Source organism: Lepisma saccharinum, chromosome 10 (assembly GCF_977018435.1).
Source record: "Lepisma saccharinum chromosome 10, izLepSacc3.1, whole genome shotgun sequence".
Lineage (NCBI taxonomy): Eukaryota > Metazoa > Arthropoda > Insecta > Zygentoma > Lepismatidae > Lepisma > Lepisma saccharinum.
The window spans coordinates 12,182,868-12,210,284 of NC_139238.1; the positions used below are offsets into that span (position 1 = coordinate 12,182,868).

At 36.2% G+C, this 27,417-nt stretch overlaps 1 protein-coding gene across 1 annotated transcript; it reads left to right on the forward strand.

Moving 5' to 3' along the window:
* Window positions 1-354: 354 nt before the first annotated feature.
* LOC145994206 (uncharacterized) lies at window positions 355-27,417 on the forward strand. The gene is made up of 4 exons (XM_083130302.1): window positions 355-479; window positions 18,729-18,896; window positions 19,722-19,895; window positions 27,130-27,417. Exons 1-4 carry the CDS (start codon window positions 402-404, stop codon window positions 27,334-27,336), a joined length of 627 nt encoding a protein of 208 aa, XP_082986428.1. The 5' UTR covers window positions 355-401; the 3' UTR covers window positions 27,337-27,417.

A 27,417-nucleotide genomic window follows, 5' to 3' on the forward strand; every position in this document is an offset into this window, starting at 1 on the left:
TAATCAAAGCTTTACTTTTCCATTACCATCGCGTGCTTAACTTTTGGAAGCGTGATTATTACAGAACAATTAAATTTCCTCAAAAAACGCCACACAACTTCCCTTATGGAATGACCTTCAAAATGCTTTATCAACTTTACCGGGACTTTGTTTGGCTGAGTGTGAAACATTATATTATAATCACACGCAGGAAGACTGTGTATTGGATGTACAATAAATATATGATCATATGCGTACTGTTACGTAACGCATGTTTCACAACAAACAATGGTTAGACCATATGTGGTTCCGTGCTGCCTCTATTGTTGTGTGTCACAATCAGTTTCGAGAACGATATATAAATTAAAGAGAACGCCCTTGTAAATTTATTCCACCTGGAGGAGAAGAGACTTTGGAGGAAAATGACGCCCACTGTATTTCTTCTTGGATGTTTCAGTTTTACCTTTATTCTTCCTTCGACTTTCGCAGCAAAGGCAATAGTAAGTTACGTTATTTTTTTCCCACATAATTGATCCACTTATGCCCTTGCACACTTTTAATAGCAACTTCTTACAGATGTGGTGAATGTCTTTACAGGTGTTCAAAGTGTTGGAATTCCTTTCGGATAAGATGAATATATAACTTAATATTCCTTGAAGTACTATCTTCTATTTCATCTGATCACACTTGATTTTGTTACATCTGTACATTTTGAACGATATTTCCATTCAGATATGGCAATTTATCACTTTGTGTGTTCAGTGACTTCCTTTGAAAAACCGAATCTCGCTATTACAGTCGATCTAATTTACCCTTATATCCTTTGAATAGCAGATATGTTTCACAAATAGGTGATTGCTCTGTATAGGTGTTCAGTAAGTTGCAATTTTAGGTGATCTCTCTTTTACAATTTATGGTGGGTTGAAATGATATCTTTAGAAAGCTTTAATCCGTCTAAGTTTGTCCACTTACCCTTTCATATTTTTAATAGCTGCTTACTTCCACAAAACATGAATTGATGAATGAACATTTACAAACAACCATGCCCGAGCGGGATTCAACCCGGGACTCCTGGGGTCGAAGCACGATCGGGTAACCACTCAGCCACGAGGTCCGGCTAAAACACATCAAGAGACAACGCTGATTTTCCTGATCGACTGAATCCTGGAAGGATGCAGATGAACGAAACATTTAATATTCTAGCGAAAAGCATTTAAGTATTTATTTTTATTTACATTTTATTTGGGATTACCCCTAAGCAGTTTTTCCCATATCTATTGCATTTAAGTATTAGGACCATAGGAACCACTTCTTCTTCTTCTTCTTGCAGTAATAACCACATATTAATCCATAGGAATCATAGTAAACTGTGATAACAAAGCAGTGATCGAATTGTTCAACACAATAAATCACATTCATGTTTTAAAAAATAAACGTATAGTCACTCGAATATGGAGAAGGATTAAATAAAAATGATAGACGAACACCGTTGAATATAATAAGACAGATTTTAATACAATACAAATTACGGACTATTTTTAGCACAGATTATTATTTTCTTCTGGTGACATCTTTCCGACACATACATTATAGCCATGTGACGGATTTCGTATGTAGCAAAAATGTGCTAAATATATAAATATATATTTAGTTATTTTTACCAAAATATGAAGTTAGTTATTCATTTAAAATTGCAAAAATTTACTTTTTAATAATAAAAGACACTACACGAGGTGCATAAAATACAGAATTGACATTAATTGCTTAACAACACAAAATGTGTTTTCATTTTCTATTTCCAAAGCAATGTATAAAGAAATATATGGTAAGGATCTGAATGTAAATTTCCTTCTGTTGTCTCCTAAGATGGATTTATATTGACTAAAACTGCTCTCAACTTCGCAAAAAGTAAAGGGAGTGTATTTCAGATTTGTCAGTTATTTCGCAGAAATTCACCCAACTGTATCGGTCCCACGAAAACATGTAGTTATTGCACGAATATGGAGTAGTATATATTGAGAAATGATCTGAAATATGCAAATAATATGTAAAAATTACTAAAATATATAAAATATGATCCAAAACCTAATACATGTAGAAATATGGAAAATAAAAGCTGAAATTTTAGAGTCTCTGTATCATGATGCCAAAAGATAATAGAAAATGCAACTGATTTCAGCTTCATACATAAATATATATTTACATATAAATATGTTCTCTGATTGTAACTATTCCTACAGAACAAACAGCAATATAACTACCGTCGGTAGGAACGGTGTTTTTATGGTGCTATTCAACTCAGGCGCTTGTCCGGGGTCTCCGAGATATCGTGCGTTCATTTCGATCTTCAGCCGAAAGATCGGGAGAAGCGTGGCGCGCGCCGCTGACGGAGATGCCGACATTTGCGGCATGTAATGCCCGCTTATTTTTATGGACGTATGCAGACATTTATATAAATATTGCAAAACGAGCACTAACCTGTGTTATAAGAGTACGGTTATAATTTTAGTAGCTTAGTGGCTGTATGTGCTGATGATTTTGACACGCCCATCTCCTGTGAAACAAGGCGTAGAGGTTTGTTTGGAGAACGTTCTAACGCTGCACCAATTTCATCGAGTTTTGCTTCGGTTAGAATCCGTCGTTTTTGCTTAGTTGTTTTAAAATTTAACGATCCAGTTTCTCGTAATTTAAGGACAAGATGTCTAACAGTATCTCTATGTGGAGGTGAAACACCTGGGAATTTCTGTACAAATTGCCTACACACGTCTCGACACGAGTCTATTTTCACGTAAGTGTCATACATAAAAGTTCTTTGTTCTAACGCGAACCTTGCGGCTGGCATTCCAATCGTCTCACTGACACAACACACATAAACAATGCAATAACACAAACAAGTAACGGCAAGTAACCAAGAATAACACACTTGTGCACAGTACGAAATTAACACGCTCTTGGTTTACATCTGCTCGCCACTATATTCACAGGTCTGTCTTCATCTAGTCGCGAAGGAACAAAAAACTCGAGCTCGGAGATTTCGGATTACAAGGAAGCTCACGAAAACCATTGACTTTTAACGGTTTCGTCTGCAGCGTAATCTTGATACAGTGTTGCACATTCGAAACCTCCAAACGATCCCCATCGACACAAAATTCTTTCAAGGATATAAACTTAAGCAGGACGTTACTGGTCAATACTATGATTAAAATGTTTTATTATATGTCGCTCTTAACATCGTTTCTAAAGCGTATTTATTTGTGTATATAAGGGCAGAACTTGGATGAATTACAGAAGAACTTTTGCGTGTTATAACACAGGTTAGTGCACGTTTTGCAATATTTATAAAAATGTCTGCGTATGTCCATAAAAATAAGCGGGCATTACAGGCCGCAAATGTCGGCATCTCCGTCAGCGCCGCCCGCCACGCTTCTCCCGATCTCTCGGCTGAAGATCGAAATGAACGCACGGTACTTATATACGGGCCACAAACCAGCTTCCGTGACGTTACAGGACAAGTCAACTATAGTCAATTTGTAGCATTTATTTTTCTGACTGAATCGTCCTTTTTTATTCATTCAGAACGTTGCTATCACATCAAGAACATTTCAAATGTTATACGGCATTACAAAATACGTGAATAATGTTGATAAAAGTAAAATCCAACCTTTGCCGTTCTGCATAATGTACCTTCATTTTTCAAATTACCAAGGACAAAATATTCGATAGAGATAAAATATGATCCTACATTGAAACTTACTGTAAATTCCTAAAGAGTTATCATCGTTAATATATAATTGTTATTGAATTGCTGTGGAACCGACCCTTACGATTCAACTTATGCAGTAAGATAATATTGTAAAAGTTAGGTTGAGGAAAGAGCTTGTAAGATTGGAATTTGGTAATAAATAAACTTTCGAACTGTGAAGAGCTAAATAACATTCGTTCAAACTTATTTGTTCACAAGAAAAATTGTTCAAACTTATTGGTTTAAACCGGGATCTTCCGCGGCAGCAACGACTCAATAATTAAGTTTCAACAATCTTGTGAAAAGCTTGAATGGTTTTGCCTGATAACGCTGGTAACGCCTGCAAATTACCGCGAAATAAAATTCTATACCTTAGGACGTCAAGTTCAAAATACCAAATTTACAGATCACAACACCCACTATCAATAGTAGCAACACCAATCCATTTGTCGGACACATGCGGAATTCCCCCCTCTGAAATGAAAGAATTAGACATTTATTGCACTATCGCGATTAACGAAACACATAAGAGAGTTAATGTAAAATAACAGTAATATATATACAAGAAACAATAAGTCAATTTATTGAATTAACGAGACACACGTAAGTTACATGCTCTAATTACCAGTAAGCTGATTTAAAAGAACGCGTAAAGAATTTTTGAAAGAACTTGAGTTAAGCATTTAATTGAAAAGCAATTGCATTTGTTTACATTAAAAATAACGTTATGGTGCACCGCTGAATTTCTTACTTTAATATTAATTCAACGCTAACTCAGCTATTACAACAGCACTCAGATTCGTGCTATATAGAACACAATAGTTAGTGTAAAATTTCTCTCTTAATGCTATTGAGATCATGCATGCAAACAATTCTCAAATGCTTAGGCAAACCACATATCATTTTTATGTTCAAATATACATTAATAAATGCCTCCAGGGGTTATGTACATATTCAGTCCTATTTACTTGAAGAACCCCAAGAAGAACCTGTTAGATTTTCAATCTGCACAAGTGATATTGCGAAGCAACATATTTACTCGTATAAGTTAGGTTGCAAAATCGAAGCATACCAGAATCTGCGTCACGTGAACATTCATACGCGCAGAAGCAACCTTTATTCAAAAATGTCAATTATCTCTTCACTAAAACAACCCGTATGTATCTTATAACTCGTTTTTAGCAATGTGCACCTTCGTAATACACGGGAGTTCTTGTTATTTTGATAAGAACACTCGAAAATCACCTTTTATTAAAGATGGCGGCGTCGCCCATTTTGTTCTTTTATATTATTCTATCTGCAGCGCTACGTCTCCAAGCAACAACTAAATTGCACCAAGTTCACTCGAAATTCCGTATCAAATAGTGGAAATGAAATATCAACTTACTGCGTTTCTTCAGGGTGCAATTCGGCATCGAAATTCCAGAAGGAAAACTCTTAAGCAATGTGCACCTTACCTTCCTGGCCAGTTACTTATCTTGGCAACCAGAATCCCAGGTTCACCTTTTTCTCTTCAGAATTCGGTGGCGAAGACTTGATTCCTCGATTCTTTGTAGCCGATATGTAACACTTCAAATACCCGTCAGACTGAATAATCATTTATTCTTCGGGCGATGCAAAAGTTCCGGCAAACGTGCAAAATTAGCGTCTGCACTCCTTCCCCTCATCTGGCAAACGATGACCACCATCCCGCGCTCTCTTCTCTTTCTTCCTCTACTCGTTCCCCCATCCTTTTGTGCACAGCACGATTGTTTTGACAAATCACCAATTTACATGTTTGAGAATTCTTCTTCTTCTTCTTCTTCTTCTTTTTCTGACCCTATCAACTGGTAGTCGATTTTAGTCATCTTCCTGAGTTTTTTTTTTAATGTATTTAGTTCGCTATTCACTTATATTTCACAAGAATGAAAAAAAAAAACATCTATTGATATTTATTTATACTGTTTGTTAGATCGTCAAATTACATCTTCTTGCATATCCATAAAGAAGCCATATGGTGGGAGGAGTAGGGTCCGTGAGCAGGGCAGTAAGAGATGTAGGGAATGGAATTCTATTTCGACGTAAACCACTATATAATTTATCTCGTTCTCTGTCGAAATTGGGACATTGTAAAAAGAGATGTGTAGCATCTTGATTATCTTCTCCACATGCGCAGGCTTGTTTTGTTGTAATATGTAGTCGTGATAAATGATCATTAGTGCGAACATGACCTGTACGTAGACGTGTTATAAAAGTAATAACTGATCTTGGAAAATTATATGGGTAGTACAGTGGGATCCATGAGTATTACCGTCCAAATTGTCCATGACTATTTTCATTAATTTTTCTCTTACATCCTATGTGTTTTTAAGCGATAGATTCTTATGTATGCTGGTGCAGAAGTTGTCAACAGCTTGTTTTGAGTTTTCTTTTAATTCCTGAAGCTCTTATTGGATCAAATGAAGTGCACGAACATGCTGATGGACAATTTGCACGGTAATACTCATGGATCCCACTGTACCAAGGTTTGTTTTGTGAATGTTCTGCAAACCATTTATATGTGTTGCCCGTGGATTGAAATTGTTCTATACACCACTGTTTCCATTTATCTTGAAGTTTATATTTAACTCTTGGAAGAAGGTCCGTGCATGGAAGTCTCGCAAGTGAGGTAGATTCCGATGATCGAGCGGCTTTGGCATATGTGTCCACACGTTCATTTCCCGTGTTTACTTGGTGAGCCTTTACGTAACTAAACTGGACGTTGATATTTCTTCCATTAGCATACTGAGTTTGTTGGATTATAAGTATGATGAATAAAGGATGTTTACAAATCTGAGGATATGAGGAACTCAGCGCCATTAATACGCTTAAAGCATCTGTTATGATGAGAATTTTTGTGTAATTATTATGGATAGCGTATGTGAGAGCTTTATATATTGCATAACTTTTTGCAGTGAAAATAGAAGTGTCAGGTGGTAAACGGAATTGTTTGTTTATATTTTGATCTGGAATGAAATAAACACAACCCACACCTAGGCGGTCTTTGGATCCATCAGTATATATGATTAGGTATGTTGGCCATTTCTCTTTATACATGATATGTCTTCCTAAATCCCTGAAATGGATATTGCATTGGGTATATAAGGGTATGTCTAATTGATAAATTAAAGGATGTTGGAAGGTAAAAGACTTTGCACGTGATTCCAGGTCTATGTATTGGCAATATACAAAATAAAAGAATGTGTGTTTAGGATCTATGGCTTTATTTTCTGTCCATTGTTTTTGTATTTCAAATAATTTATTGAATGGGTGCGTATGATTTTCCCAGGTTTTGAGCAGAAATTTTATTGTTAATTGGATCCGTCTATGTGTCAAACTAGTTTCTCTGCTTTCCATATATACACTGACATTAGGACAGGACTGCATGAGACCTAAGCAGGTCCTCAAAGCTTTTCTCTGTAGTATGTCTATTTTGTCTAAAAGACTTAATTTTGCACCCCCATAACTAAAGGCTGCATACTCAAAGTTTGATCGAAAACAATTCCTATAAAATAGCAGTAAGATTTTGGGGTGGCCACCCCATTTAATTGTTGTGATACTACGGAGTATATTTATTATTTTACGGCCTTTATTGATTAAATGCGTGATGTGTGTATTCCATGTGAATCGCCTGTCAAAATGTATACCTAAATATTTATGTATTTCTATTACTGGGATATTAGAAATGTGTGGTATATTGTTAGGATGAGTATCCAATCGTTTATTATTAAAACAAATAATTTTTGATTTTGTTTCGCTGATGGATAATCCTTCTTTGAAAAACCACGCTCTTATGATGGCGATTAAATTCTGCATTGCTATTATACCTTGAGTAGCATCATCTGTAATGTTATAGAAACATAAATCATCTGCATACTGAAGGGGATGAAATGGTAGAATTGGTAATGCATGTATCTCATTCGTATAGATATTAAATAAGAGAGGGCTCAGAGGTGAGCCTTGAGGTATGCCGATTGAAGTGGAACGAGGATCGCTTAGTTTGTCGGCGAACCATCCGAATATAATCCTGTTGGAATATAGATTCCACACAATTGTTGAAAGTTTTGGATGTATATGAAGATTCTCTAATTTATGACAAAGATTATTTAAATTTATAGAATCATAAGCTTTTTCAATATCTATAAACAAACTGAAACAGTAGGAACGTGTAATTTTACTATTTTGAATTGCTGCTGTTAGAGTGGCTATAGCATCTTGACTACTAAGATTAGTTCGAAATCCAAATTGTGTGGAATGAAAAAAAATTTCACGTTCTAATAACCAGGATAGTCTATTTTTCATTGTGCGCTCAAATATTTTTTCCAAAACTGAAATTAGTACTATTGGTCTGTATGAGGATGCATGGTCCGGAGATTTGTTTGCTTTTAAAATTGGAACAACTACATGATTTTTCCATTCTAACGGAACTATGCCGGTTTGATATATATTGTTGTAATGTGAAACAAGAATATCTGTTCCGGTATTCGGTAAATGTGTTATGGCCTGGTACGGAATACCATCAAGACCTGGTGCTGTGTTTTTCACATTTTTAAGAATTGTTGTTAATTCCTCTCGGGTTACAGGTGGAAAATCTTTTGTAAATTTTGAAGGGAGATTCTCGTTATTATCATAATGTAGGTGAACAAATGGTGGAGTTAATTGGGAGAGAAATTGATGTTGCCAACTGTCATCTATCGGTCTTTTTTGAGGAGAACGTGGTTTGCGTAAAGAATTGAATTTATGCCAAATATTTCGGGATGATTCCTGCATGTCTATCGAATTACAGTAGTTAATCCATGCTTGTCGTTTGGTTTGTAAGTATATTTTTCGTGCTTGAGCTACGGACTTTTTCCATGATATGAGGTTTTCAGGATTGGGACATGAGGCATATTGTTTTTCTCTGATTTTTCTATTTGATTTTGCCTCTTCACATTCTGTCGTCCATTGTTTCACAATGAGTATTTTTACGCGAGGTTAGTATATCTAAAGCTTTAGTAATATATTGAAGTAGCAGTGAATAAGATATAGGCTGGGAGGAAGTAAGATGTTTTCTTAAAATAAAGGAATCTATTAATATTTTATATAATTCCCATTTTACATTGTTAGTTTTCCAGCGGAGAATTGGTAATTGGACGGGGGGAAAAAGTTGGCTTGGTAAAAATTGGGCACGAATATATATGGGAAAATGATCGCTACCATGGAGTTCATCCTCTATGAACCACTGAAATTGAGGGAATAATGAGTCCGATGTTATAGTTAGATCAATTGATGTTGGATTACTTCCATTTCGAGGTATATGTGTTGGTGATCCATCATTTAAAACGATGAAAGAGTTGTCGTCCATCCAATCCACTATACTAGTGCCAAGTCTATCTGCTGTATGCATACCCCAAGCATCGTGATGCCCATTAAAGTCCCCGACAATTAAATAAGGACTGGGTATGTTGAATGTTAAAGCTTGTAAATCAGTTTGTTTTATATTTTGAGAATTGTAATTGGAAGGAATATACACATTGATTATCGTAATTTTATATCCTGCTATGTAAATTTGGATTGCTCTTGCTTCTACTTTATAATTCTGGAATAGTTTTTTATGTTTATGTAATTGTATTTCCTGGTAGGCTACCTTTTCATGGACATATATACCAATTCCCCGTTCCGTATCTTTGTATGGAGGTCCTATACAATGATAATGGGAAATTCTATATATTTCTTGCTGACGACCCTTAGTTTCTTGTAAACATAGTATTAAAGGGTGTCTTTCCGTCACTAGATTTAGTAGATCTGGTTTACGTGCAGAGAAACTATTGACACTCCATTGAAGTAATAATGTCATATTAGTCAACTTTTATATAATTGATTTATTATGAGGTGAGATTCTGTAAAACGGCCAGCAGGTTTGTAGATAGGGTATTAATATGTTGTAAAAGAAGTTTCTGTTGCTGTAATTCTTTTATTTGCACAAGAGTAGACCATAGAAGCGGTATTGTCTTTAATAATGAGGTGTAAACCTCTTGAATATTTTCAGATGGGAGATAAGAGGATAATTGTTCTAAGTTTTTATCTATTGAATTAGCATGCTGTACCCTTGAGGAGCTAGAATTAGAATAAGCATTTTGTGCTATATTTAAAGAGGTCTTGGGTTCTGACTCAGCAGAAGAAGTATCTGTAATTGATGGTGTGGAAGGGTTGGAATGAGTATGTATCCTTGGTTTCCTAGGATGTTTCCTTTTTTCTTTTGGTGTCACTCTGATATTTTTATGTACTTCTATCGTCTTCCCTGATGTATGTGGAATAGGATGATGAAACGTTAAAGCAACTGGAGTTAAATTTGATCCAACAGAATGATTTTGCCATTTATTAATGTTGGGGCTGTGATTTGCAATTATGATAGGTTTAGATGTAAGGGTAGGTTGTGCATTATGATTTGGAATTTTTGAGCCTCTAGGTGAAGTATTTAGTCGGGCACGAAACTGAATAGGAGGAAAATCTGTTTTGTTTACAATGGGATTCAGAATTTCCTCTGTAGATGGTGGTTGTATATATGTGCCTTCAATAATTTCTCTAACCTCACGGTAAGGGAGATTATCGTTCGCCATTCGCTCCTGTATTTGTTGTTCTCTTTGCCACATTGGACAATTTTGATCAAGAGCTGAATGAGCTCCTTGGCAATTGGAGCATTTTGCTGGTAGGTTACAGGAGGAACCATGCTTATTGTCTCCGCAGGTTGCGCATTTTGGTTGGGAACGGCACTGAGTTGCCGTGTGTGCATATCTGAAACATTGTCTGCACTGAAGAACAGCTTTTTACCTTGGATTAACTTCATATATCATGCTATTTATGATTATTTTTTGGGGAATTATACGCCCCAAAAATGTCAGACATATAAGTTTTGTATCTCGTAGCAAAAATGTTCCATCATTTTTCCACAACCTCTTTTTCATGGGTTTGACGTCAATGACTGGGATAGGCGATTGAACGCCATCAAGTACATCCTGCTCGCTAACATCATATTCTATCCCGTAAACTAGTCCTTCTCGTTGAAGTAAAGATTGCGGTATACGAGATTTGATCGAGAGCTCAGCTTGAAATTTTGTATTTTTGACGAATTTGTTTGCCTCCAGAGCAGATTTAAACGTAATTCTAACTCTATTACGACCACATTGATCAATATGTTTCACTGGTATTTCTGCCTTCCTAAATTTATTTCCCAGGCTTCCCCCAGCTAGATTTCCAATATTTTTCCCTATACCCTCTATCAAGACAATGTATGGGCCAGAGCTGTCGAGTTCATATAAATTCTGATAGGAGATCCTTCTGTTCTGAGATTTGATACAATTTTCTGTGTTTTGAGACATTGATCCTTCTTGTGAATTATTACATTGATACTCCTCACTATTGATGTTATCCACTTCGATATATTGTGCCGGAGAAGGAGGAACATCAGGATCCACATAACTAACTTGAACACTAGCATTTTCATGCATTAATGCAGCATTATGACTATCGTTTGAGTCTTCTTCCATTTGGACTCTGTTTGTAGACCTTAAACGGCCTTTTACTTTACTTCTTACTTATATTCTTATATATCTTCTCGAAGATCACACACGCTTAATTGACACAAATTAAACACAATTTCAATCCACCAAATCACACAATAACCGACAACACACAAATCAATGTAACTTTAATCCGTTCACAGACAAAATGAAGTCACCAAGTAGTATATCAAGGCTGTTTATACTACTTTGCGCTTTTCCTGAAACTTTATCATGTACATTTAACACTACGAAACATGCAACGAGACTCGAACTGTTTTGTTTGAGAAACAAACGTTAACATGCATGTGTACGTGTTAAGAATCCTTTTGTAATGCATTTTCAAATGTTACTTTTTGATATACGTCGATACTTAGATGAAAACCCTGTAAATTTTATAATTTTCCGCCATAACTGCAAATTGCCCATGCGTGCAGCGGCCGGCACTTCAAAATGTCCCTGTGCATAAGGAAACCGCAAGAAAATCGGATTTCAAACAAAGGATTGACAAGTATGATAATTTCAAAACCAAGTTAAGTGCCATGGGGCTTAATCAACAATGGAATTTACTTTGTTAGGCAACTGACCATTAGTTAAGGCGTAAACCGAGCATTTACAATTTAAATATGTACACCAGCCAGAGCCATCTAGCGACTATTCGCGTAACCACGGAAGCAACCAAGATTTATTACTGCATTAACCTTCCACCTGTCGTGAATTCTCCACACTATAAGAGTGCATCGTCTTTGGACGTGAGTTGAGAGTTATTTTATTCCAACATGCACGCACGAAACTTAACAACCAAAATGCCTTATGACAACTCGTCATAGAACTTTGGAAACTGAATTCCCGTGTAACTTGACTATATTTTTAATTTTCTAGAAATCCAATATATATTTGGTTGCACAAGTTTGACTGGTTTGGTTTGAAGGTTAAGTTTACAATTTTTTAAAACCATGTGTCGTATTAAAATGTTAAATCAAGCAAAGACAGAAAGTGTACATATACTAATGCAGCAAATTGGTACTACTTTACTATAGGGGAGACACCTCTAAATCATTTATTTCGCACTTTTTTAGATTGCTAACGTACTATTCTGCATTGCGGAACATTTCTTTAGGTGAAATAATGAATTTCTAACGAAAATAATGTATATTTCTTACATTAAAGAGTACTTGCTGTTCTTCCTTATTTCCACATACAATATGGCGATAGCTTATCCGTTCATCGCGCGTTGTGCCAGTGTTTTGTCGATTTGGAGTGTACATGCAGTGTTGCAGCCTTGTTCACCAAAAAATACCTAAATTAAAAAAAAAAAATTAAAAACACTTCACGAAATTTTTTCACGGAAAAAAGTTCAATTTTTGACATAAAGAGTAATTATGAGACCATTGACGTTAGCCCCAAATATTCACGATAGCCCCACGAACCATCATGGGGACGAAGTTAGGTTAGGCCTCTTGGGTTAGGTTCCATTAGCACTCATTTCGTTCAATTTAGCATATACGGACAACATCGGTTTTTTTCGATGACAGAAAATACACGGAATTATTTTGAATTTTAACTTTCCACGTTCTGCATTCCACTTCATTCTTCAAGATTCCTTGTTGAATTACAAATCCCACGGCATCTACCACACCCAGCAACAACTTCACGACTCATCCTCGACACGTCATCTTGTGGCGCTAACACGGCGTGGTTTGAAACACTGACTATGGGGTTTACGCTATCTAACACACGGAACATTGTGCTCTCGTGCAGAAAGCAAATGGCGGCAGCTGCAATAGCGAAGAGATTTTCGTAGAAAACCACATGCATTCGCATTAAAATGGATCAAAATTATATTACCGAACTTCAACAACGCTACAGAAAATGATTTGCGTAAGTACGTTCTCCTGTAAATTTGAAGAAATCCGTCTCACTTATAGTAAAGTGTTGCCGCAGCAAACTTACTAGTCTAACCTATTCGAAATACCTGGATGCTAAGAACACTAACCTTAAATGATCTAACAGTAATTAAAGCCTATGATTTACGATCACACGGAAAATGGGAATATTAATGTAAGCGACTTACTTTAATTAAGAAGTCAAAGCAAAAAGCAGGAGAACACAATAAACCTCATGATCTATCATGAAAATATCGTAGCTTACCTCTCATTTTCGAGTTACGCTTTAGTCTCGTAGCAGGCAGGAAACATTAAAGAATCTGTTAACTTCAGCATAATGCATTTTCCAGTTATTGCAGAGGTAAAGTGGAGTGGCACGCATAAAAGTAGGAGGAGTCTAGGTTGAGATGATGCAAGTTAACACATGATACATAATGATACGATATTGTTAGAAGAAATTCGTATTCTAAAATCCATATAATTATATCTCTTTTCGGTAGACAAGCTAGATATGGTAAAAAATAAGAGACAAGTTATTTTCCAGGATACGGCGTAAGTTTTAGGAATATCAGCGTGTATTTCATTCATCCCTCACAAGGACAATTTACTTGTAACTGTACTTGGACATGTATTGAAATCGTACCATGCTGACATTGCCCCTTGTACTTGTGATATTTAGAACAGGTTGAGATAAAATCTCGCTTTCCTATTTTTATACAGAGTATAAATTTAAATAAAGCAAATAGGTTACATGAAATCACAATGACTGACTGTGCAAGTGTACGAAACGAATCGTTATTCAGATTGTTTGTAAACTAGTAAATTTTCACTTAAGCAACTTGTCTACAGCTTTTTGTTCTATATTTCCAATTAGCTTAAATGTTGGAGACGCAAGTACACATTTTTGTAATAGTTCACTAACTACATCGCAATAATCATAAAGATTTATTTCTGTCCTTGACAGAAATAACCGACAAAGAGAAAATATAACGTCCATTACTGAGTACAAAGGTATAAAATTATCCACAATGTATTTGTCCAATAGGCTAATTTAACGAAGTCGTAAAATTCCATTGATGTACGTACATTACATTTCTTTCAAGTTTCAAGTGATGTATTTTTGTAAACCGGAACAGAGCTTGAAGAAGTAAGTGGCTTAGTAAATTAAATGTTTTTTAAGACGTGACTTTTGAACTTTGAACTACACAATTTCAGACAACTTATGAGCAATAATACGGACATAGAATAACTATCAACATTTTTTCGTGTTAATTAAAGGAATATAATTAGTAGTTACAAGTTCGGCATCTGTGTAATTAATATTACCATACACAAATTCTTAAATGTATTTCGCGCTGGTTGAACACACTTTTTTTTTTTTTTACTAACGTGTAATTAAATGTTGTATTACATATAATCGCATACCTTTACTTGTAACTGATCAGGACATAATATGTTTAATTTGCGATAATTATTATTATTATTACTGTGAAATAAATACATTTACAGGAACAAATTTTAGAACAACTCGCTCATTCAAATACATGTATTTCGCCAAAACACACGATTAATATTTTGACGCCATCAGGTTGCGGCCCGTATACGGAGTATACACGAAGTATACGCATCTCGGAGGCCTCGGCTTGTCTCGCTACAGGAAAGAACATAAAGGTGTGCTTGTTCACTTGGACAATGCTATTGCGGGGTTATTACGAACAATGCCTAAATCACTGGCGTAAGCAACTGAAATTGTAAAGGTGGAATTTACATAGCTGCATTCTGTTGTGGGAAGGAGGGGGGGAATGCACAATGAAATATTTCATAATTACTAGTGTTGAGCCGATACCCGCACTAATGTCGATATTGTTACAGCTCCATCAATGCTTGATAATTTTAATAATTAGGACTGAATCGGTATCTGGTCAATACAGTGGTATCGGGAAGTATCGGTTGAAATTCATGGAGTTCCGACATTTCCCACACCGTCATTTGCGACACTAAGGCAAAAACTGTTTTTCTTCCCGTCATAAGCGACTCTGCTTGGATTTTCCTCTAGATTTCTAATTTGTTTACCAGAATTAGCGACATTTGCGTACGTGCAGCAGCAATACCGTCTCTGAAGAAAGTATTTCCCGAGACTCAGATCAGTGGTTGTAATTATCACTTTAACCAATGTTTGTGGCGAAAGGTGCAGGAGTTGGGACTGACAAACGATTACAAAACGGATCCAGACGTGTATAAGAATGTGTTCAGCTCTGGCTTACCTCCCTGTGGCTGACGTCGATGATGGATGGCTGTGTGTGATGGAAGATGCGCCAACCCACGACATGGATAATTTTTTTGGATTCTTTCGTTGAACAGTGGATGAACAACTCTGTTTACGACATTTCCATGTGGAACTGCTCCCAACAGCGGCACAGGACTAACAATGCAGTCGAGGGATGGAACCATACAGTTAATGTATTGACGGAAAAGTCAAGTCCTAACGTGTACCAATTAGTGAAGACTTTAAGATTAGAAGCTGTGTACAACGACTACTTATGTGAGAGGAGGGCCTTGAATCTTAAAGGAAAACGTAGACGACGTCAGTACATTACATTAGATGAGAGAATATAAAGAGCGTTTGCCGACTATGAAATGCATAGAACTCTTAAGCGCTTTTTGAGGAGAATGGCGTACGATCAGAAATTAGAATGAAAATAGTAATATGTTGGTTCAACTACAAGAGAAACGACGCATTCTACATTTCTACATTGACAAGGGATTGCAGTCTGCTCCTATACTGACCAGGGATCTAAAAAGTCCGTCATTGACAAAGGATAAATACATCCAGCTTCCATGCTGCCAGTCCTAAGCCTGGATAAAGTGTGACGGGAAGCTATTTACACTTGGTGTCGCAGATGACGGTGTCGCAACTGTCATAGAATATATTTTCCATACAGTGTCGCTTATGACGGTAGAAATGCTAGTGTCGCAAAAGTCGTGGATTCGAAATTCATCTACCGATACAAGCCTATTCTTTTGCGGCATACTGGTCTTTCAAGGGGTCAGCAAAAATGTCGCCCGACATTTTAGCGGAGTCTAATTATCCTGAAAATCAAAATTCAAATTCTCGTTTTATTTTGCACAAATTATGAAAATTAAACTGTACTTTTTTAATACATAAAATGTATATTTAATATTTTAATGCAATTCTTGAATATTCTAAAGCAAATTTCTTGGTAAATTGATGCATATGATTGGAGAAGAATATTTGCACATCAATATTGATCAATATTTTGAACAAATTTTAATTCTTGCAATTTTCAAGTATTGGTATAGGCTCAAAGTGGTGTCAGCTCAGCCCAAGTAAAAATTTAAAAAATATTGAAAATGATGACTAATATTTGTAAGTAACTATTTCCAATTACATTAGAATTTTGCTTTAAAATATTCAAGAATTACATCAAATTATTCAGATTACCTCTTATGTAAATCACAAAATACAGACTTTCCACACAATATTCGCCCAAATTAAGGGACAAATTGTATCGCAGTATTTTTGCGGACTCCGCAAAAGACCAAATAATAGAAAAAATTAAATTAGGATACAATACCTCGAAGACGATTTTAATCGTGCCAAATTTTCTGTTCCAAGTTCTACGCTTCAATTTGAACTGCAACGTTTACACCACCAGTGACCAATAAGGCACAGACTAGTCTGAAGTGTAGAACTGAGTCTTTTAAATAAAAAAAAGTAAAAAATAAAAAAAGTGTGTGTTAGGAAGTGTGATAAGTGGTAAGTCCCAAGGCAGAAAATGTGTTCGCTATTATATATTACAACGAAACCCTTCGAGTGTGTTATTCGTGTTCAGGCAGCAGATGTTCGACATTAGAACTGTTCGCAATTAGGATAACATCCCGTGCGGTACGTTCGGTAAAAGAAAACTTCTTAATCCGTTGAACGTAGCAATTTTGTGCACAATCATAACTAAACTCCGTACCAGCTAACTGTAGACCAGGAGATCGAGAACAAGTCTGCGCAAGTAGTGACGCGAGACGGCTCCACCAACGAACAGCGAGAGAAACGTTATTGTGTAATGGGCGACGGGAGTTACCCTATTTCTCTGTAAGCGTTGCCAACTTTTGAAAAGGATAATACCGAACGTACATGGCAAACAGACGGTTTTTTTTGTCTCCAGGTTCGTACGATTGGCTTAAGAATTTCTTAGGGAAATATTAGGGATAGAACTGCAGAGCAAATTTTGACAAGCCAGACTAAGGGCTGGACCGTACCTTCGTACATGTACGGTCAGGACCGTAAGGTTGGCAATGCTGCGCTTTCACCACGCGATTTTCCTCCTCCTTCTCTGCTATGCGCGGCACTGCTCTACAGTTAGCTGGGACAGGTTATAGGGATAGGAAGTTGATGACAAATCATCTTTCCTTCTTGGCACTGAACACAATGCTAAACTTTACAGTATTCCGTCTAACATTACTTAGAAGAACCAGAAAACATTGTTTTTATTTTGCATTATTATTATTATTATTACTTTTTTCATTTTCCGACCTTTTTGGCTCTCAGGTCATTTGTCAGTGTTTTTGCAGTCTTTATTGCATTTTTAAAATAATATTTGACAATTCTTTCTTCTCCTTCCCAGTTCTTCCATCAATTTTAAATGCTATCATAACTAACATATTTATTTTCCCTTGTTGGCCACTAGTATCGCTTAAATCTGCGATTTTAAAGTCAAAAAGTCACAACATAAAAATTATATATATATATAATCTCGTTCACAAGAAACAAAACTCTATTTTCAGATGTTGACCGACTACTGTATCGTGCGAGGCGCACTCTCAAAGGAGGCAAATGATTTGCACAGAAAATCCTTGTGGAATATTTTATGTAACCTTGAAGTAAAAGTACAGAAAACTACAAACACTTAATTGGCTTTTCCCCTTTGCTTCGATAGTTTAAACCACCAAACACATTTTATCAAATTATTCAACTAGTCTCTTGTAATTTATGAAAAAAATCAAGCTTTCATTTTAAGGGCGAATATTGTTTTAGGTCCTCCTTTAAAATTTTTAGGTATTTTTTAAATTATTTTAAGGTCATTTAAGAGGTCCTTTTTTATACTTTTTAGGTCATCAACTTCCAGGTCCTATTGGTAAACGTTCTTAATTTGCGCCCAGTGTGTCAAGCGGATCACCTGACTCTTCTTTTGGAAAAAGGAATACCCCGTTTATTCCTTCCTTATTCATATCATTGGTATCTTTTCTCTATGATTGTAACTTTTTTCTAGTTTTCGATATTTTGTTCTCTTTTAATATGCCTTTTCCCGAACATACTTCGTCACTTGATCATTTATTTTTCTATGTTTTTATCAATTTCATCTATTCATCAGTCATCCTCATCGTCGCGATTAGTCAAAAGTAGAAGTAAAACGACGCTAAATATCAATGTCGATAAAAGCGTTGAAGAGGTTACATAAAGAGACATTGCTTGATTTTTATGTTGTCACAAATTTTATTACGTGAATTGTTTACAATCGTGCTCAAACTATGGCTAATTTTTCTTTGCAGTGTGAAGGCTACGAAGTTTACATTGGTGATTTCGAGAATTGCGATGTAGATGAGGAAAGGTCATTGGCAATAAACGTGACCTTTCGGATGGATAACAATTGTAACGCTTACATCCTAGGATGCGTTGAAGTGTTAAAGAAGTTTGGTGAAGAAGGTGACAATCTTGAAGTAAGTATAACTTTTCGTACCACTCTAAAATGGAATATAGTAAATATTTATTATCTTATTTTGCAATTATTCTTTCATTTAGTAGTAGATTTATTGATTGGATTGTTGTTTTAAGTCCACTTTATGCACAGAGAGGCTAATCGGCACTCGACCTACAGTTTAAAGTGGGATCCGAACCACTATGTGCCTCCACAGGGTATCGAACCCGGGACCCCTAGATTACAAGGCGAGGACGCTACCACTGCGCCATCGGGGAGGCATATGGCAATATCTTCATGATTAGATCAGTGGTCGAATTGGAAATAAATTACTGCCAGTATGCTCGTATGCACAGACATGTCTTTTGAAGCCAAGAGAAGTTCTTATCAATTTTGTGAGATAACTCTGTCTTAGTATTGGGTAGTTCTACAAATTTGATCTTGGTTTTGCTTTGAACCTCTTTCCAGCTGTTTTTAAAACTTATCATCATTTTCAGTTCACATTGTGAAACCTATTTTATACAGATTTTTATTCAACGCAGTAAAGATGTATGTTGAACGTGGCAACACAGCACGTGCTGTCGCTACAGGGATGTCCGTTGAACCGTGGCAGTCACTAACATAGCTTTACACAAAATTGAATGCGGTTAACTTTGATCTAATCGTTTTCATGTGAGTGTACTGGTTAATTGGATCACCGGTGGTGTAGTCGGTAGAGCTTCTGACTGCCACGCGGGAGATTTCCGGCTTCGGCAATCTGAAATTTATTCCCTTGTCGGTCGGGCTTTAGAGCGTAGAAGCCTATAGCTCTGATAGTAACTTATTCTATACACTTTTCTTCTAATAGGCTGCTTATGATGTCAGAGAGACTGGCGACGTTAAGGGAGAGACCACAATAATGAGCGGAGTGCAAGAGGAGGGATGCAAACACATGGGGGAGCAAGTAGCCAAGGATCACGGAGACGAAAACGTTGTGGTAGAGGCCATGCAAGCGAGAGATTTGAAATGCCCTCAGGATCCGGTAAGTTATTTTCTTTGAAGTAGCCCAAGAATGAAGTTAAGGCGGTACTAAGGGCAATTGCGAGGTAACATTTCGTCAACAGATGGTAGCACCGTCGGCAATGGAGTGCCATGTTGCCAGATCTACGTGCAAAAGAAGTGCACCGGTCTTGGGAAGGACTACTACTTCAGCGCCATCTGTAAGCGGCAGTTTGAACATGATGGAGACGTTATTTACCGGATGTTTCAGAAATAATAGAGGGATTACAAAAAAATATTGTAAGTAAAGCATTGAACCGACGATAATGAAACTAGTCCAGAACGATCATTTCTTAACACATTAAAATGTTTAATATGTGCACGACGGGTGACACATCGACACGATAGTCTAGTTCTTGCCACACTCGAACCAACATGAGCCTGTCGATAGTGTCTATCGCGATGATACGCTCCCTTAAGGCTGCTATAAACCTCGGCATTTGTGAAGCGAATACCCTGTCTTTGATGAAACCCCACAAAAAGAAGCCCACGGTGTAAGGTTTGCTAATCTTGGGGACCAAAACATGGCACAGAACACTGTGAGTGATATGGGTGATTTGAGTGTCGCCTAGCGGCAGGAAGTGAAGTGAACTCTCAGCTTAACAAAACATACACAAACAGTTTGCGTTCCTCTATCGTTCTGGACTGGTTTCACTAACGTAAATTGAATACTTTACTTGCAAAACATTTTTTTAACCCCTCAATTATTTCTGAAACACCTTGTATTTTTGTTATTTATTTAAATACATTTAATCGTAACAAAACTATGTATAAGTATTCCAAAGTGTAATGAATAAAACTATCTTTGATATCCGAAAATTTCTTCCTCACCGAATCTATATTAGTTGCACTGCACGGTTGTCCAAGGGAATTTGGGCCTATGCTGTAAGCCTAATATGGCTTTATATTAGAACCCTCTTAACATACGCTACGTGCCCTTAATACAAGCAGTGGTGCCAACTTATGAAAAACATTGGATGCGCTGAACTCGAAGATTGTTTTGTAATTTAACACAAAAATGCATTTTCTATTCCTGGGCCTAAAAATGTAGGCTTTTACATTTAAAAATCCTGTCAGGCCATTTCTGAGCGAAAGACCCATTTTATAGTAACTGCTTTTGTCTATTTTATACCTATTTCATTGATAACCGCTTCTTTAGTACCTAAATGAAAACTCTGTCAAAGTTCATCAATTTCGGTCAGGCTGAATAAAAATCATTATTTTTATTTTTAAAATTCATTATTGATTATTTTTATGCAAATCGGATTTTTTACATATTTTTTTAAAAAAAATACGCTTAAGATTGCTTACATGGGTTTTAGCCACCACACATGTAGATATATATGTTGTTTTTTACAGAAAAGCTTTTCTGGTAAACGGCCTTGTAAAATATTTGAACAGCTGATTAAGGCAAATAACAAATTACATGTAAATATAAATTTCTTTGTTTCTGATTCTGTATATATAAACCTACTGTGAAGGTTGTTGAGTGTGTTAATAAAACTATAGCTAATAACTTCAGTTAACTTTTGTTCCAGTGAACATAAAACATTCTACATGTACTACATAATTGTAACTGAAAATATTTTTTTGTCTTGTAACTGAATTTTGGCGATTATTTTAAAAATCATTTCAAAATATCAACTGCCATTCTTATTCACAGCTTAATGATAATGGCACTATTTTCGGTTTAACAATATTAGTATTTTGAATGCTATTCTACACAATCTATCCGTTCGAAACAAAACCAAAATTCAGAAAGTCCAAAATTCATGTTTCCGTTTCGAATACCATATATGAAACTATTATCATATCCTTCTAACCGTAAACGCAAACAAAATGTTGAACATGGTCGGTCAGACGCTGAAAATTACATCTGTGTTGTTTTATTCATAATCTTTTACCAACCAAAACACCTAAAAACCTATTCCAGAAATTAAAATTCAGAAAGGAAATACATAATTACGAAACAAGGGGAAAATCAAAACTTGAGCTTCCAAAGCACACACTAGTGCTTTTCGAAACATGATGTACATATTCAGCTGCAAGAGCGTGGAATGAACTTCCTCCTTCCATGAAGTCCCTCACTAATCGCAATAACTTCAAAGACAAACTAAAAACTCTATTGTTAAATTAACAATATCTGTGTTCCTACAAACAAGAATTTTCATTTTTCATTTTGCTTGTTACTTTGTAACGTTTCTTCCAGTGAAACTAAAACATTCTGGTTGTACTCTATAATTGCAACTTAAAATATTAACTTAAATATTTTTACAGTCTTTGTAGCTGAATTTTGGAGATTTTTTACTGATAGTTCGAAAAATATCAGCTGTCATGCTTATTTACAGTTTAATGATAATAACACTATTTATGGTTTATATTTTTCTACACAAAATGTTTGCTATTTTTGCCCATAAAATTATTGAATTTTAAATCAAGAAAAAAAACCTATGTTTACATTTCCTTTCGTATGAGCATCACACAATCAGTACCATATATTTTATTTCCTTTGTTTTCCTTGATTTGATTTGATTTATTTTACTTCGCTTCTTGTGCCACTTTTGGCTAATTTTCGAAGATGGGGATGAGTGATGAAATGATGAAATTGATGAATAGACATTCACAAACATCCATGCCCAAGCCAGGATTCGAACCCGGGACCCCAGCATCATATAACTCAGCAAGAAATGGTTATTTCAATGTTCGTTGTTATTATTTTACTTACGGTACATAATTATAAAAAATAATAATTATATACACAAAGAAATAATAATTTTATTTCAATTATTCACCATACATCCTCATCGTCACGATTATCCTATAAAGCGAAAGCCTTAAAGGTAGCAAAGGACGTAAAATATACGAAATAGTAGTGGTGTCAGAAATGAGATTTCAGTGAATTTAGCGAAACATGGGAGTGGGAGTAGTTAGGAAACAGATGAAGACTACATCTACTCTACATACGTCTTATTTGAAACGAAAAGTTTCGCGATTTGGGCAAATCTGGTTTCAAAAGAACTAAGATCTCAACAGTAGTAGAACTGCACTTCTTGCAGGTTCCGAAGGAAATATTGGGGAAGCGCCGATGCTGAGAGGGGAGGGGGCAAGGAGGGTGCTTCACGTGTTACAAAAGTAAACAACGGTTTGTGGGAGGAACTGTGCAGTGCGAGTTTTGTGAGTGGTGTCCTTCGTCTAAGTTGTTTTCGGGCATTGTCAATTAATTAATGGAGCTTGCTCCGAGTTCCGAGGTGGCGGGTTCATCCTATCTGAACAGTGTGTGTAATCGTGCGATAGAAGATATCTTAAAGCAATCTTTCGGTTCGTTCTTTTGCAGAAAAAGGCGAAATTGTGGCGAAAGGGAGGCAAAAGCCTATTTTGAACGATTTAAAAACCAAGTGTTCTGCTGGATATGACCGACATTTCAATGTTTCGTGGTATAACGACTATCCGTGGTTATGTGGATGTTCGCAGTTGTCGAAACTCTTTTGTTGGCCATGTGCCATGTGAAAAAAAACTCGTGGAATTCAGGTGTGGATAACATGGACCATGACGCACCCAAAAATTCAAATTCAAATGAAAAACTTCTCTTTATGACAGCATCATAGAAGTTTTTTGATTTGATTTGATTGATTTTGCTTCGCTTGTGCCACTTTTGGCTAATTTGCGAAGATGGGGATGAGTGACGATATGATGAAATTGATGAATAGACATCACAAACATCCATGCCCAAGCCAGGATTCGAACCCGGGACCCCAGCATCATATAACTATTTTCAAAGAAGAGTCGTCGGATTGATCTGCTCTATAAGTAGCCTTCGATGTTTCTGTAAGTATCAAATTACGTATTATTGTGTAAACAACCAATGTTTGCGATTTCACTTCAGTCCTTATGTCAACATTTTTTTCCCTGAATAATAACTTTACCAAAATCTAGTATTGAATTGCAGACGTACCAGATTAATATTATATGAACTACTTGGAAGAATACATTGGGCGGGGGGGGGGGGGGGCATGAGGTGGGGAGGTGCCCAAGTCTCCCTTAAATGTCCTACTGATAACCGGTAACAATTTTAAAAATCCCACTCCACGCCACTGGTCTATTTGAATATCGTCTTAAATGTAACTACGCGTGATTATTTCTTAAGAGAACGAAAAGAAGCAGGATATAATGGGGCAAAGGCCCTGTCAACACTTTTGAAGAATCCGACTAAGGAAATAATATATGTACTTACCAACTATATTGCAAAATATAATATTGTATTATAAAATTATGAAATTGTAAAATTATGAAATGTCAAGCAAATGTAACTGGTGCATAGCTGAAAAACTAAAACCAAATATATATTTATAGAAGAAAAAACTTCCGGATCGTATGAAAGATGTCTTCCAAACTTTGCAAGAACAAGATATGATGTTAAGACAGGTCAAAAGATACGTTATGCAAGGTTGGCCAGAATCTCAGACGAGGGATTCAAATATAGATGCAAATGAGTTCGAAGCACTGAGAAGAAGAAGAAATGAACTACAATGTGAAGAAGATATATTGCTATGGAGTTCTAGAGTTATTGTAACTAATGTAACGAGGAAGCAAGTTTTAAGGAAATATCATGATAATCACAATGGAATAGTTAAAATGAATTTGCTATTGCGTGAAAGATATTGGTGGCCTGGCGTAGACAAGTACATTGAAGATCACGTGAGATCATGAAACGTATGAAATGCCGTAAAACCCGATACGAACAGGAAAGAATACAATGATTGGAAAGACGTAAGGAAGCCTTGGGAGAGAGCACACATGGATTATTTCCATATTCTCGTTGTTGAATCATTTACTAATTGACCAGAACGTGAAGTTGTATCGTCTACATCATTCAGGGAAAGGGATTTATGACGAGGATAAGATCAAGGTATAATCAATCAGCCATACACCTTAGTTACGGATAATGGTCCTCCCTTCCAATCTGCAGAATTCAAGAAATATTGTGAATATCAAGGGATTGCTTTGATGCATTCACCGAATTATCATCCGGGTAGTAATGGACAAACTGAGGAACACGTTCAAATCATTAAAAGTGCTCTGAAATGTAAAATATATGAAACTAGAAAAGATGACAAGCATTTTGATTTAAATAAAGCTTTCCTAGATGTTATCCGTAGTATCTGAATGGCTCTAAACACTGTTGATTTAAAATCTCCTGCTGAACTAATGTTTGCGTTTGATTGATTGATTGATTTAGTTTATTTTACTTTGCGTTTTGTGCCTCTTGGCTAATTTGCGAAGATGGGGATGAGTGATGAAGTGATGAATCTGATGAATGGACATTCACAAACAACCAAGCCCAAAACCAAAACCACCTGACAGATTAGATTTCAATGATTATGGTAAAAAGAAGTAGATAAAAGATGTAACAAAAATTTTGCAAATGCAAAATTTCATCGACGCGTGGGAATGTCGTGTGTGACGCTACGTATGTAAATAGACTATATAGTGTATAACACCTTTGAAATAGTCAATATGTTTGTAGAAGGAGATTGTGTTTAGGCTTATATAAATGGAGTTCATTATAAATTGTCAAGTGGCAATTTGCTCTTAAATAAATAATATTGGATTATGCGGTGCATATCTTTTATAATCTACTCGACATCTTGAGTGCAATCTGCGTGTGTTTTAATACACGACACAAGTTAACTTTATTTTTGTTATTAACAATAAAAACTACAAACTTTCTGCTTTTTAGCAACTTGAAATGAACGATGCCAATTTCCAAGGGGGGGGGGGATAGACTGACCCGTTCGACAAGCCCTCCCGACGCCCACGGAGAGAGCGCTTATCAACAACCAAAAGGCAAATTTGTTATAATATGATTGTAAATAGTTCCAACTTTTAAATTTAGTCAACACATGTGCGTTAGACAATTACAATTACAATTTTCGAAACATGTAAAATATTTTCATTTAATTTGATGAAGTGCCGACTGCAGAGCCTACGTCCTCATGTGTGTGTCCAATCTTTTCGCTTTACTGCCTCAATGCACAGATTTTCCCGTATCCGGTCTGTCTGAAAACGATGCATAGATATCTGAGAACAATTATTTCTTCCCCATCTCATGTTCAAACCAAAGCCACACAAAAATTGTCGCCTTTTCCGAAGACATTGCCTTTTTGCCTTTACACCTTTGAATTCCATGTTAACCTTTTCAAAACCGGAAGTGCAGTTCCCGTCCCCGCCAAGGAAGCACAGAAATGTAAACATCCGGTGAATAGCGCCCATATCTGACGGGTTATTTGTTTCTGTAAAAATTGTCAATAAGTAGAAACTGGAGGATAAATTTATTATTGCTCAAACTTATGACGGGACATTTAGCAGATTTGCAAGAGAAGGTCCAGGACGAGACCCGAAAGCGTTATTTACGCACTGTTACGCTCAAGTATAGATTTAGTGCTGTACTAGGGAATTAATGAAATACCATGTATTCTTATCCACTTTGACACACAAGAACATTAAAAGAAAACCATCCTATCCATTTCACAACCCAGATGGTGTTATACATTACGCTTAGTTAACACAGTTGAACAGTACAGGGAGCCAATAATTGACTTTTTTTTCTATTTGATGATAACTGAAATGGACCAGACAGATGTTCACAGCGTATGGATTTGTGCACTTTATGCAATGCTTTCAAACAATATTTCTACTGAAGACATTTTTTTCCTTTGATGAAAGTATTCTCTCGGGTTATCGACGAGGTGAGTTGTGGAGAAGATTCCAAAGCTTTCGAGAACTAACGTCACTCTCATCTTCAGAGTAGAAGTGAGAGTGACGTTAGCTATCGAAAGCTTGAAATATTTTTGGCGTTTACTGAGGAGAAATATTGTGTCCGCAATCCCCCCCCCCCCAATCTTCTAGGTTGGAAAGATAGACCCTGACGTTTGACAAGTCTTGCGATGACTAAGTAAAAATTGTCCCCCTTCCACGTGAAATTGGGAAAAGTGCATTCGGAAATAAAAATCATTCCTGGAGCCCAACAAGGGTGACGAGAACGCGTTCCCCAACCGACAGCGTGAACGAACAACGACACAGGCCAATGTAAAATATATATATATATGTATGCACGTAGAAAATGATACGATAAGGAGAAGAAGACCGTACATTACAATAGAAACACATTAACATAAATTGAGTTCAATTAAGAAGAATAAATTATATTTATTTTGCAGGTTTTAAAATGTGCAGATGGGACGAAACCATATTCGATTCGCAAATTCCACGACAAATTTGGTATGGTCCTGGGAAGAATGTACACTTTCACAGCACAGATTTTCGAAAAGGAGGAGGCAATAGCTTGCTACTCATTGCCAATGAAAGTTTGCAGGTTTGCAGCATTTGGTTCAAAAAAGATAAAAAATCCGGACGAGGCGTGTTAATTTCATCACCTTGTTTTTGTATATTCCATTCTTTCCTGGAATGTTTGAATAACAATGAATAAACTGGTGTTTCTAGCATGA

Coding starts and splice junctions, on each gene's coding strand:
- LOC145994206 (XM_083130302.1), top strand. CDS start 402: ATGACGCCCACTGTATTTCTTCTTGGATGTTTCAGTTTTACCTTTATT. Junction 480..18,728: donor CTTTCGCAGCAAAGGCAATA/GTAAGTTACGTT, acceptor TTTTCTTTGCAG/TGTGAAGGCTACGAAGTTTA. Junction 18,897..19,721: donor AAGAAGGTGACAATCTTGAA/GTAAGTATAACT, acceptor TTCTTCTAATAG/GCTGCTTATGATGTCAGAGA.